This window comes from Oncorhynchus mykiss, chromosome 13, assembly GCF_013265735.2.
Source record: "Oncorhynchus mykiss isolate Arlee chromosome 13, USDA_OmykA_1.1, whole genome shotgun sequence".
NCBI lineage: Eukaryota > Metazoa > Chordata > Actinopteri > Salmoniformes > Salmonidae > Oncorhynchus > Oncorhynchus mykiss.
This window is the reverse complement of record NC_048577.1, coordinates 24451129-24464196: the sequence shown is the minus strand read 5'-3', so window position 1 is coordinate 24464196 and position 13068 is coordinate 24451129. Positions and strand designations below refer to the sequence as shown.

Below are 13068 nucleotides of genomic sequence, written 5' to 3'. Positions count from 1 at the left end.
TATATGCATTAGCCTTTGCAACAAGAAGAGGCGATAAAACGAGTGAACAGACTGAAATCCAGTTCCACATTTTCTATCAAACGAGTAAAAAACAGTTCCATGTTTTATGTTTGTCCACTGTGTCGAGGTCATTCAATGTGGATGACTGGAAGAACACACCAAACATTTTACTTGTTATGCAATGGTTTGCTACATATTAGCGCGTTAGTCGGTAAACAATTTGTAAAAATGAACAATGCAATAGGTAGTCGTTTTCTCAATGGTAGTTGTGTCTGCCGGAGAGTCTTGAAAAAAGGCAGCGTTAGATTGCTGGTCCCTCAACAACATGATCCAGCTCATTCGCAAAGAAATGTCATGACAGCTCATTCAATGTTTCTACCGGTGAGAGAGTTGTCTTCTAAAATTCGGTGTTCTCAATGGACTGAAATTCAGAGGCAGTTGTCAGGCAGGGCTGGAGGTACAATGAATGTATTTGACAGGACTATGAAGAGGAGACAGAAGAAATGGGCTGCATCGCTACAAGACAGTGACAAATATGACTATCTGAGAGATGAGGTATACTGTAGCTGTATTTGTATGACATATTTAGTCTTATCCTAGCTCTCTTTTATCCAAGGAAATGTATGTGTTCTGGTACTGTTCATATTCATTTGCAGGTTGGAAGCAGAGTTGCAGACAGGGTCTATGACATTGCAAGGTAAGGCAACAGAAGTTGTGATGCATAGACATAGTGTATGATAATTGTCACATTCATGGCACTGTTGTTGAAATTAAAGTTTATATTTGTGCATGTGAGGGTGTGCATTTTGCTGACATTTTGGACTTATTTTCACAGGACATTTCCTTTGGCATTGGACATTGGCTGTGGGAAAAGTCACATTGCTGAGCATTTGCACAAGGTAGCCTTCAATGGTTGTTCATAAACAGGCGGGGAGCATTTTAAACAATAACAGCATTCCCCACACGTTTCGGTAGAAAGTTGGAGGCTGTAAAATAAGCTTTTAAATGTTTTGGGTTCTGATGGGGTACAACAGAACAAAGCTTATGCTATATTTGTCAAGAATCAATGGGTACATAACATACATTTATAAGTCCAAAATGGATGTAGATTGCCCCTTTAAGGTAGGGAAAACATCAACTCACAAGATGTATGGCTTTCTGAATATTGAATTGTGCTTCCACTTTCAGGAAGTAGTTGAGCAGCTCTTCTTAACTGATATCTCAGAAAAGTCTTTGGTGAGTTATATCCAATTAAATTACTAATAGGAACTATAATATGTAATTCTGTTAGAACACCCATAGTCTAAGTGGAATGATTGTGTTTATGAGCAGAGACCACTAACTATAGATCAATAGATTGATGGAATATTCTGTAAAATCAGAGGCATGTTATGGAGGGACTTCTGTTTTTTTTTTCTGGATGATCTAACGCTCTTCTCGCTCCTCAGAGAAACACAAGACGAAGTGAGATCCCTACCCGCTGTGTCATGGCCGATGAAGAGTTTCTACCCTTTAAAGAAAACACATTTGATCTGGTGGTCAGCAGCTTGAGGTGATTTGGCCCTGTAGATGATTCTGACATAATATTCCATTTGAGCCCTCCGAGTCATATTCCCCAGGGTTTAGTATGGCTTGCTTGCAACACAAAATGATCTAGTACTGTATGTTTCTCCTGTTTAGCCTACACTGGATCAATGATCTCCCTGGAGCCTTGAGACAGGTAACTGACAGCCTCATATTATTCTTTTTTACATCTGTACTTTGTCTATTGCCTTTTGCCGGCTGTTTTTCCAAATACGTTACCTTCTTATAACATCATAATTACGCATAGGATTCAGGATTACAACAATCCTGGTTCTTCCGTCTGTATCACTGTGCTGTCATTATAATCCCTCTCCCTTCCCAAAGATCAACCAGGTCCTGAAGCCAGATGGGGTGTTCATTGGGGCCATGGTGGGCGGGGAGACCTTGTATGAGCTGCGCTGCTCCCTGCAGCTGGCTGAGCTCGAGCGGGAAGGGGGGTTCTCCCCCCACGTGTCCCCCTACACGGCCGTCACAGACCTGGGCAACTTGCTGGGCCAGGCAGGCTTCAGTATGCTCACAGTGGTGAGGCCTTGGGTGTCCATGGCCATAGATTTACAATATAGTCTAATATGAGTGTTCTATTTAATTCTGTGGTTCTGGCTGTGGATCTAGCGATTAGCTAGAAATTATGATGCCGCAATATTTGTGTTTGAGGCAAGTGATTTATATTACATTTTGTTTTCTGTAGGACATTGATGAAATTCAAGTGCACTATCCTGGAATACTTGAGGTCATGAGTGACCTGCAAGGTAGGCCTACTGTATACCGCAGTTATACTGTTGTAGATCTGTGCTTTTTGTTCATACTGAGTTTTTATAGTTTAATTGTTTCTATTCATCTTCTCATAGGAATAGGCTCCTAGGACAGGCAGTTGAATAATATTTAGTGCCTGAATGCTGAGTTTTCACCGTTGTCTCAACTCTCCAGGTATGGGGGAGAGCAACTGCGCTTGGAACAGGAAGTCCATGTTGCACAGAGACACCATTTTAGCTGCAGCTGCAATCTACCAAGGTGAGCTACATGGTAGATAAATACATACTTGAAATGAAACCGTCTTATACTATTATTATCATCCATACATACTGTTCCGGACTGGGAGCATTCTGGATCATTGCTACTCTAACTTCCGCAATGCATACAAAGCCCTCCCTCGCCCTCCTTTCGGCAAATCTGACCATGATTCCATTTTGTTGCTCCCAGCCTATAGACAGAAACTAAAACAAGAAACGCCCGTGCTTAGGTCTGTTCAACACTGGTCCAACCAATCGGATTCCACGCTTCAAGATTGCTTCGATCACGTGGACTGGGATATGTTCCGGATAGCCTCAGGCAACAATATTGATGTACAGTTGTGGCCAAAAGTTTTAAGAATGACACACATTCATTTCCACAATGTTTGCTGCTTCAGTATCTTTAGATATTTTTGTCAGATGTTACTATGGAATACTGAAGTATAATTACAAGAATCTCATAAGTGTCAAAGGCTTTTATTGACAATTACATGAAGTTGATGCAAAGAGTCTATATTTGCAGTGTTGACCCTTCTTTTTCAAGACCTCTGCAATCCGCCTTGGCATGCTGTCAATTAACTTCTGGGCCACATCCTGACTGTCGGCAGCCCATTCTTGCATAATCAAGAATGGGAATTTATGGGTTTTTATTTGTCCACCCGCCTCTTGAAAATTGACCACAAGTTCTCAATGGGATTAAGGTCTGGGGAGTTTCCTGGCAATGGACCCAAAATATTGATGTTTTGTTCCCCGAGCCACTTAGTTATCACTTTTGCCTTAAGGCAAGGTGCTCCATCATGCTGGAAAATGCATTGTTCGTCACCAAACTGTTCCTGAATGGTTGGGAGAAGTTGCTCTCGGAGGATGTGTTGGTACCATTCTTTATTCATGGCAATGTTCTTAGGCAAAATTGTGAGTGAGCCCACTCCCTTGGCTGAGAAGCAACCCCACACATGAATGGTCTCAGGATGCTTTACTGTTAGCATGACACAGGACTGATGTTAGCGCTCACCTTGTCTTCTCTGGACAAGCTTTTTTTCAGGATGCCCCAAACAATCGGAAAGAGGATTCATCAGAGAAAATGACTTTACCCCAGTCCTCAGCAGTCCAATCCCTGTACCTTTCGCAGAATATCAGTCTGTCCATGATGTTTTTCCTGAAGAGAAGTGGCTTCTTTGCTGCCCTTCTTGACACCAGGCCATCCTCCAAAATACTTCGCCTCAATGTGCGTGCAGATGCACTCACACCTGCCTGCTGCCATTCCTGAGCAAGCTCTGTACTGGTGGTGCCCCGATCCCGCAGCTGAAGCAACTTTAGGAGACGGTCCTGGCGCTTGCTGGACTTTCTTGGGGCGCCCTGAAGCCTTTTTCACAACATTTGAACCGCTCTCCTTGAAGTTCTTGATGATCCGATAAATGGTTGATTTAGGTGCATTCTTACTGGCAGCAATATCCTTGCCTGTGAAGTCATTTTTGTGCAAAGCAATGATGACAGCACGTGTTTCCTTGCAGGTAACCATGGTTAACAGAGGAAGAACAATGATTCCAAGCACCACCCTCCTTTTGAAGTTTCCAGTCTGTTATTCTTAACTCAATCAGCATGACAGAGTGATCTCCAGCCTTGTCCTCATCAACATTCACACCCGTGTTAACGAGAGAATCACTGACATGTCAGCTGGTCCTTTTGTGGCAGGGCTGAAATGCAGTGGAAATGTTTTTTGGGGATTCAGTTCATTTGCATGGCAAAGAGGGACTTTGCAATTCATCTGATCACTCTTCATGACATTCTGTAGTAATGCAAATTGCCATCATACAAACTGAGGCAGCAGACTTTGTGAAAATTCATTTGTCATTCTCAAAACTTTTGGCCACGACTGTATACGCTGATTCAGTGAGCGAGTTTGAGCAAGTGCATCGGAGATGTACCCACGGTGACTATTAAAACCTTCCCCAACCAGAAACCGTGGATTGATGGCAGCATTCGCGCAAAACTGAAAGCGCGAACCACTGCTTTTAATCATGACAAGGCGACCGGAAACATGACCGAATACAAACAGTGTAGCTATTCCCTCCGCAAGGCAATCAAACAAGCTAAGCGCCAGTACAGAGACAAAGTAGAATCTCAATTCAACGGCTCAGACACGAGACGTATGTGGCAGTGTCTACAGTCAATCACGGATTACAAAAAAGAAAACTAGCCCCTTCGCGGACATGGACGTCTTGCTCCCAGACACATTAAACAACTTCTTTGCTCGCTTTGAGGACAATACAGTGCCACTGACACAGCCCGCTACCAGATCCTGCGGGCTCTCCTTCACCGCAGCCAACGTGAGTAAAACGTTTAAACGTGTTAACCCTCACAAGGCTGCAGGCCCAGACAGCATCCCTAATTGCATCCTCAGAGCATGCGCAGACCAGCTGGCTGGTGTGTTTATGGACATATTCAATCAATCCTTATCCCAGTCTGCTGTTCCCACATGTTTCAAGAGGGCCACCATTGTTCCTGTTCCCAAGAAACCCAAGGTAATTGAGCTAAACGACTATCGCCCCGTAGCACTCACTTCCGTCATCATGAAGTGCTTTGAGAAACTAGTCAAGGATCATATCACCTCCACCCTACCTGACACGCTAGACCCACTCCAATTTGCTTAAGTCCACAGACGACACAATCACACTGCACACTGCCATAATCCATCTGGACAAGAGGAATACCTATGTAAGAATGCTGTTCATCGATTACAGCTCAGCATTTGACACCATACCACCCTCCATGACAGCGTGGCCATGCACGCCTCCAACTCAATCATCAAGTTTGCAGATGACACTACAGTGATTGATTACCAAAAACAACGAGACGGCCTACAGGGTGCGCCGCTGGGCCAATTGTGCGCCACCACCCCTGACACAGCCTGGGATCGAACCCGGGTCTGTAATGATGCCTCAAGCACTGCGATGCTGTGCCTTAGACCACTGCGCCTGTTCATCTTTCCCTCGATCCTGACTAGACTCCCAGTCCCTGCCACTGAAAAACATCCCCACAACATGATGCTGTCACTACCATGCTTCACCGTAGGCATGGTGCCAGGTTTCCTCCAGACACCATGCTTGACATTTAGGCCAAAGAGTTCAATCTTGGTTTTATCAGACCAGAGAATCTTGTTTCTCATGGTTTGAGAGTCTTTTGGTGCCTTTAGGCAAACTCCAAGTGGACTGTCATGTGCCTTTTACTGAGGAGTAGCTTCCTTCTGGCCACTCTACCATAAAGGCCTGATTGGTGGAGTGCTGCAAAGATGATTATCCTTCTGGAAGGTTCTCCCATCTCCACAGAGGAACTCGAGCTCTGTCGGAGTGACCGTCAGGTTCTTGCTCAGTTTGGCCGGCCAGCCAGCGCCAGGAAAAGTCTTGGTGGTTCCAAACTTCTTCCATTTAAGAATGATGGAGGCCAATGTGTTCTTGGACCTTCAATGCTGCAGAAAAGTTTTTGTTCCCTTCCCCAGATCTGTGCCTCGGCACAATCCTGTCTCGGAGCTCTACGGACAATTCCTTCAACCTCATAGCTTTGTTTTTGCTCTGACATGCACTGTCAACTGTGGGACCTTGTATAAACAGGTGTGTGCCTTTCCAAATCAATTGAATTTACCACAGGTGGACTCCAAGTTGTACAAACATTTAAAGGATAATCAATGAACACAGGATGCACCTGAGCTCAATTTTGAGTCTCATAGCAAAGGGTCTGAATACTTATGTAAATAAGGAATTTCACTTTATGTATAATGTATAAAATCCTGTTTTCACTTTGTCATTATGGGGTATTGTGTGTAGATTGGAGTTAAAAAAATAAAAAATTTAAAAAAATTTTAGAACAAGGCTGTAATGAAACAATATGGAAAAAAGGTTTCGGAATATTTCCCGAATTTTATATATATAATTTTATATATATATAAAATCAGTGAAATATTATATCACACACTACATGACCAAAAGTATGTGGACACCCCTTAAATTAGTGCATTAGGCTTTTTCAGCCACACCCGTTGCTGACAGGTGTATAAAATCGAGCACACAGCCGTGCGATCTCCATAGACAAATATTGGCAGTAGAATGGCCCTTCCTTAAGAGCTATATGACTTTCAACGTCATAGGATGCCACCTTTTCAACAAGTCAGTTCGTCACATTTCTACCCTGCTAGAGCTGTCCCCGACAACTGTAAGTGCTGATATTGTGAGGTGGAAACGTCTAGAAGCAACAGCGGCTCTGCCGCGAAGTGATAGGACACAAGCTCTCATTGGGACCCCAGAGTGCATAAGTGCTCAAAGCGAATTGGATTCTGGAACAGTTGAAATGCGTTCTCTGTAGTGATGAATCCCGCTTCACCATCTAGCAGTTCGACGGACGAATCTGGGTTTGGCGGATGCCAGGAAAAAGCTACCTGCCTGAATGCATAGTCCAAACTGTAAAGTTTGGTGGAGGAGGAATACTGGTCTGGGCTGTTTTTCATGGTTCGGGCTAGGCCCCTTAGTTACAGTGAAGGGAAATCTGAACGTTACAGCATACAGTGACATTCTAGACAATTCTGTCTTTCCAAATTTGTGGCAACAGTTTGGGGAAGGTCCTTTCTTGTTTCAGCATGATAATGCGCCAATGCACAAAGTGAGGTCCATACAGAAGTGATATATCGCCTTGACCTCAACCACCTTTGAATTGGAACACCAACTGTAAGCCAGGATCGCCCAACATCAGTGCCCGATCTCGGTAATGCGTTTGTGGCTGAATGGAAGCAAATCCTCACAGCAATGTTTCAACATCTAGCCAAATACATTTAAACTCAGTTTAACAATTCCTGACATTTAATCCTTGTAAAAATTCCCTGTCTTAGGTCAGTTAGGATCACCACTTTATTTTAAGAATGTGAAATGTCAGAGAAATAGTAGAATGATTTATTTCAGCTTTTATTTCTTTCATCGCATTCCCAGTAGGTCAGACGTTTACATACATACACTCAATTAGTATTTGGTAGCTTTGCCTTTACATTGTTTAACTTGGTTCAAGTAGCCTTCCACAAGCTTCCCACAATAAGTGAATTTTGGCCCATTCCTCCTGACAGAGCTGGTGTAACTGAGTGAGGTTTGTAGGCCTCCTTGCGTGCACACGCTTTTTCAGCCCACAAATTTTCTATAGGATTGAGGTCAGGGCTTTGTGATTACTCCAATACCTTGACTTTGTTGTCCTTAAGCCATTTTGCCACAACTTTGGGGTCATTGTCTATTTGGAAGACCCATTTGCGACCAAGCTTTTAACTTCCTGACTGTTGTCTTGAGATGCTGCTTCAATATATCCACATAATATTCCTCCTCATGATGTCATCTATTTTGTGAAGTGCACCAGTCAGTTTGTTCCATCAGACCAGAGGACATTTCTCCAAAAAAGTACAATATTTGTCCCCATATGCAGTTGCAAACTGTAGTCTGGCTTTTTTATGGAGGTTTTGGAGCAGGGTCTTCTTCCTTGCTGAGCTGCCTTTCGGGTTATGTCAATATAGGACTCGTTTTACTGTGGATATAGATACTTTTGTACCTGTTTTCTCCATCTTCACAAGGTCATTTGCTGTTCTGGGATTGATTTGCACTTTTCGCACCAAGGTACGTTCATCTCTAGGAGACAGAACGTGTCTCCTTCCTGAGCGGAATGACGGCTGCGTGTCTATACTTGCGTACTGTTTGTACAGATGAACGTAGTACCTTCAGGCGTTTGGAAACTGCTTCCAAGGATGAACCAGACTTGTGGAGGTCTACAAAAAAAATTCTGAGGTCTAGGCTGATTTCTTTTGATTTTCTCATTATTTTAAGCAAAGAGGCACTGAGTTTGAAGGTAGTCCTTGAAATACATCCACAGGTACACCTCCAATTGACTCAAATTATGTCAATTAGCCTATCAGAAGCTTCTAAAGCCATGACATACATTTTGGGAATTTTCTAAGCTGTTTAAAGGCACAGTCAAACTTAGTGTATGTAAACCACTGACCCACTGGAATTGTGATACAGTGAAATAATCTGTCTGTAAACAATTGTTGGAAAAATTACTTGTGTCATGCACAAAGTAGATGTCCAAACCGACTTGCCAAGACTATAGTTTGTTAACAAGAAATTTGTGGAGTGGTTGAAAAACAAGTTTTGACTCCAACCTAAGTGTATGTAAACTTCCAACTTCAACTGTGTGTGTGTGTGTGTATACAGTGGGGCAAAAAAGTATTGTCAGCCACCAATTGTGCAAGTACTCCCACTTAAAAAGATGAGAGGCCTGTAATTTTCATCATAAGTACACTTCAACTATGACAGACAAAAAGAGAAAAAATATCATGGTGGTAAATAAGTATTTGGTCAATGACAAAAGTTTATCTCAATACTTTGTTATATACCCTTTGTTGGCAATAAGAGGTCAAATGTTTTCTGTAAGTCTTCACAAGGTTTTCCCACACTGTTGCTGGTATTTTGCTCCATTCCTCTATGCAGATCTCCTCTAGAGCAGTGATGTTTTGGGGCTGTTGCTGGGCAACACGGACTTTCAACTCCCTCCGAAGATTTTCTATGGGGTTGAGATCTGGAGACTGGCTAGGCCACTCCAGGACCTTGAAATGCTTCTTACGAAGCCACTCCTTCGTTGCCCGGGCGGTGTGTTTGGGATCATTGTCATGCTGAAAGACCCAGCCACGTTTCATCTTCAATGCCCTTGCTGATGGAAGGAGGTTTTCACTCAAAATCTCACGATACATGGCCCCATTCATTCTTTCCTTTACACGGATCAGTTGTCCTGGTCCCTTTGCAGAAAAACAGCCCCAAAGCATGATGTTTCCACCCCCATGCTTCACAGTAGGTATGGTGTTCTTTGGATGCAACTCAGCATTCTTTGTCCTCCAAACACGACGAGTTGAGTTTTTTCCAAAAAGTTATATTTTCGTTTCATCTGACATTCTCCCAATCTTCTTTTGGATCATCCAAATGCTCTCTAGCAAACTTCAGACGGGCCTGGACATGTACTGGCTTAAGCAGGGGGACACATCTGGCACTGCAGGATTTGAGTCCCTTGCGGCGTAGTGTGTTACTGGTGGTAGGCTTTGTTACTTTGGTCCCAGCTCTCTGCAGGTCATTCACTAGGTCCCCCCGTGTGGTTCTGGGATTTTTGCTCACCGTTCTTGTGATCATTTTGACCCCACGGGGTGAGATCTTGCGTGGAGCCCCAGATCGAGGGAGATTATCAGTGGTCTTGTATGTCTTCCATTTCCTAATAATTGCTCCCACAGTTGATTTCTTCAAACCAAGCTGCTTACCTATTGCAGATTCAGTCTTCCCAGCCTGGTGCAGGTCTACAATTTTGTTTCTGGTGTCCTTTGACAGCTCTTTGGTCTTGGCCATAGTGGAGTTTGGAGTGTGACTGTTTGAGGTTGTGGACAGGTGTCTTTTATACTGATAACAAGTTCAAACAGGTGCCATTAATACAGGTAACGAGTGGAGGACAGAGGAGCCTCTTAAAGAAGAAGTTACAGGTCTGTGAGAGCCAGAGAATCTTGCTTGTTTGTAGGTGACCAAATACTTATTTAACACCATGATTTGCAAATAAATTCAGAAAAAATCCTACAATGTGATTTTCTGGATTTTTTTTTCTCATTTTGTCTGTCATAGTTGAAGTGTACCTATGATGAAAATTACAGGCCTCATCTTTTTAAGTGGGAGGACTTGCACAATTGGTGGCTGACTAAATACTTTTTTGCCCCACTGTATGTAATGCCAAAACCCTGTTTATAGATCGGGTATGTTTTATTTTCTTCAAAATCTTAATCTAACAAGGTAAAAATCCTATGATTCTTTTCCATTTACTTTAATAACAAGTATGTCATACCTTCTCATACCTCAATTCAAGTCGTTGTTTTAACTTAACACCCCTTCACTGACACGGATGGGTGGAGGAATTGACCAACAAATCTAGATATAGCAGCCAATATCCTAATTTTGTCCATCAAACAGGTAGGCCTCCCAATTATTTATTTAATAGGAATAAATGGGCTCCAACACAAAGCCCTGTTAGTGAAGTGTAAATAAAATGAAGACGTTGAAATTAATTATGCCTGCTCGAATTTGCCTATTTTCATCACCATGAGCTGTCCATTTCCGATTAATAGTGCCCCGGCTGCTGCTTCAAATTTCAGCACCACGATGTAGGTTACTCGTACCTGGCTTATTGTGAGGGCGATAACTATGATAAATAGGCCTACATTATGGGCAAGAAGCATTTTATTTTTAATAAAGTCAATTATAGAATTATCAGTTGAACTCCGGTTCTCCTTTTATATACACCTTCCCAGCAGCTCTCTGTTTCTGTGCTTTTCGAGCATGCTCTTCGTAGCCTATAGGCTATGGATTATTTGATTGACACCGTACTAAATAGCCTGTAGGCGCACTTGATATTGCGCACCCAGCAGAGAATCAGAGATGAGGGGTGGCATCGGGCACACATCGATATATAGCCTAATACTCCACTGATTCTAAAACCCTGAGAAATATTGACATTTCATAAATTACATTACCCTCCCCTGGACTAGTAAAAAAAAAAAAAAAAACACTAAACCCTCCCCTTGACTGAAATTGAAAAAGCATGACCCTCCCCCATTTTCCTCTAGGTACCCATTCTGTACATTTCTATCCATCCCTAAGTAGAAGTAACTGTTATCACACTTCTGCTTTAGAGAAGTGATCACCAACTCTGGTCCTGGAAAGCTACTGGGTGTAGTGTTTGCTCCAGCCCAGCACAAACACACCTGATTCAACACATCTCGAGCAGATGAATCGGGTGTGTTTAGCGCAGGCTTGGAACAAAACCATGCACAATCAGCAGCTCTCCAGTGCCAGTTGTAAACCCAGTCTGTCCACTGCTTTAGATGCTGATACTCTATTTGATTTGATTTCCCTCAGAGATGTATGGGAGTGAGAATGGGTCTGTTCCTGCAACATTTGAGATCCTCTACATGATTGGTTGGAAGCCTCATGAGTCACAGGTTTGTGATCTTCGCAAATGACATTTGCAGAAATATAATGTAAATGACAATGGTGAAGATGTTGAATGCTGTTTTGTTCTTGGCAGGCGAAACCAGCTAGAAGAGGCTCTGCGAATGTGTCATTTGGGGACCTCTCGAAGATCGGCCAGCCATCAACTAAAGACAAGTCGTAGAAAAAAACCATCGGCAGCCATTGCATAAAGAAAATTAAAGTATGGGGTAAGTTCCCCAATGAAGGTATTGGCGAACGACTAAAGTAGATAGGTGACTGGTTCCCGAGAGATGTCCACTCAATGACATGTCAGATGTCACTTTTTCACTGATACTAATCGACACAGATTCAGTGTAAGCCAGACAGTGATTGAGAAAGGCTACAACACTGTTTTAAGTGACTGATATGCATGCTGTATGACAGAATTAGTTTCTCACCCATTAATAGCAAATGCATACAGTTCTACATTACATGTATTATTTTGTGTCTTGTGTTCCTGTCTTACCATGCTTCATGTTCTTAAAATAAATGCAATGATATACATCTCCACTTTGTCTGATGAACTGTATGTATACTGTTTATACAGTATTTACATCTGAAGGTAATGCTGTTTGTCAGAAGTGGAATTCAAAATATTAACATATTGTACTCAAATGCCAAACCCACCACTGGTGTGCGTGGTCAAAGAGCTCTATTTTCATGTCATCTGACCCTAGCACCGCCTGGAGTTTGATAAACAGCATTGGTATTTGGACCAGCGAGAGCATCCTGCCCCGTTGCATCACAGCCTGGTATGGCAACTGCTGGGCATCCGACCGTAAGGCGCTACAGAGAGTAGTGCGTACAACCCAGTACATCACAGGGGCCAAGCTTCCTGCCATCCAGGACATATATACTAGGCAGTGTCAGATGAAGGCACAAAAAAATTGTCAGACTCCAGTTACCCAAGTCATAGACTGGTCTCTCTGCTACCGCGGGGCCAGTGGTACTGGAGCGCCAAGTCTAGATCCAAAAGGCTCCTTAACAGCTTCTACCCCCAAGCCATAAGCCTGCTGAACAATTAATCAAATGCCCACCCAGACTATTTACATTGCTGCTATTCACTGTTTATTATCTATGCATAGTCACTTTAACCCTACCTACATGTACAAATTACCTCGACTAACCTGTACCCCAGCACATTGACTCGGTACCCCCTGTATATAGCCTCATTATTTTGTGCTACTTTTACTTCAGTAAATCTTTTAACTATTCTTGAACTGCATTGTTGGTAAGCATTGCACGGTAAGGTCTACCCCTGTTGTATTCGGCGCATGTGACATAAGATTTGATTGCAACCGGTGCTATGGTCAGATGGTATGAAAATAGAGCTGTTTGGCGTTGAAAAACAGAAGTATATGCCATACCTACGGAAAATATGGTGGTGCATTTATGTT

At 42.9% G+C, this 13068-nt stretch overlaps 1 protein-coding gene across 1 annotated transcript; it reads left to right on the top strand.

The window, feature by feature from the left end:
• The first annotated feature begins 86 nt into the window (after nucleotides 1-86).
• On the top strand, nucleotides 87-12181 carry LOC110486029 (arginine-hydroxylase NDUFAF5, mitochondrial). The gene is made up of 11 exons (XM_021557337.2): nucleotides 87-555; nucleotides 657-697; nucleotides 836-899; nucleotides 1189-1236; nucleotides 1449-1552; nucleotides 1681-1720; nucleotides 1909-2106; nucleotides 2273-2333; nucleotides 2512-2595; nucleotides 11558-11640; nucleotides 11727-12181. The coding sequence occupies exons 1-11, from the start codon at nucleotides 100-102 to the stop codon at nucleotides 11811-11813; spliced, it is 1266 nt and encodes a 421-aa protein (XP_021413012.2). The 5' UTR covers nucleotides 87-99; the 3' UTR covers nucleotides 11814-12181.
• Nucleotides 12182-13068: the final 887 nt, after the last annotated feature.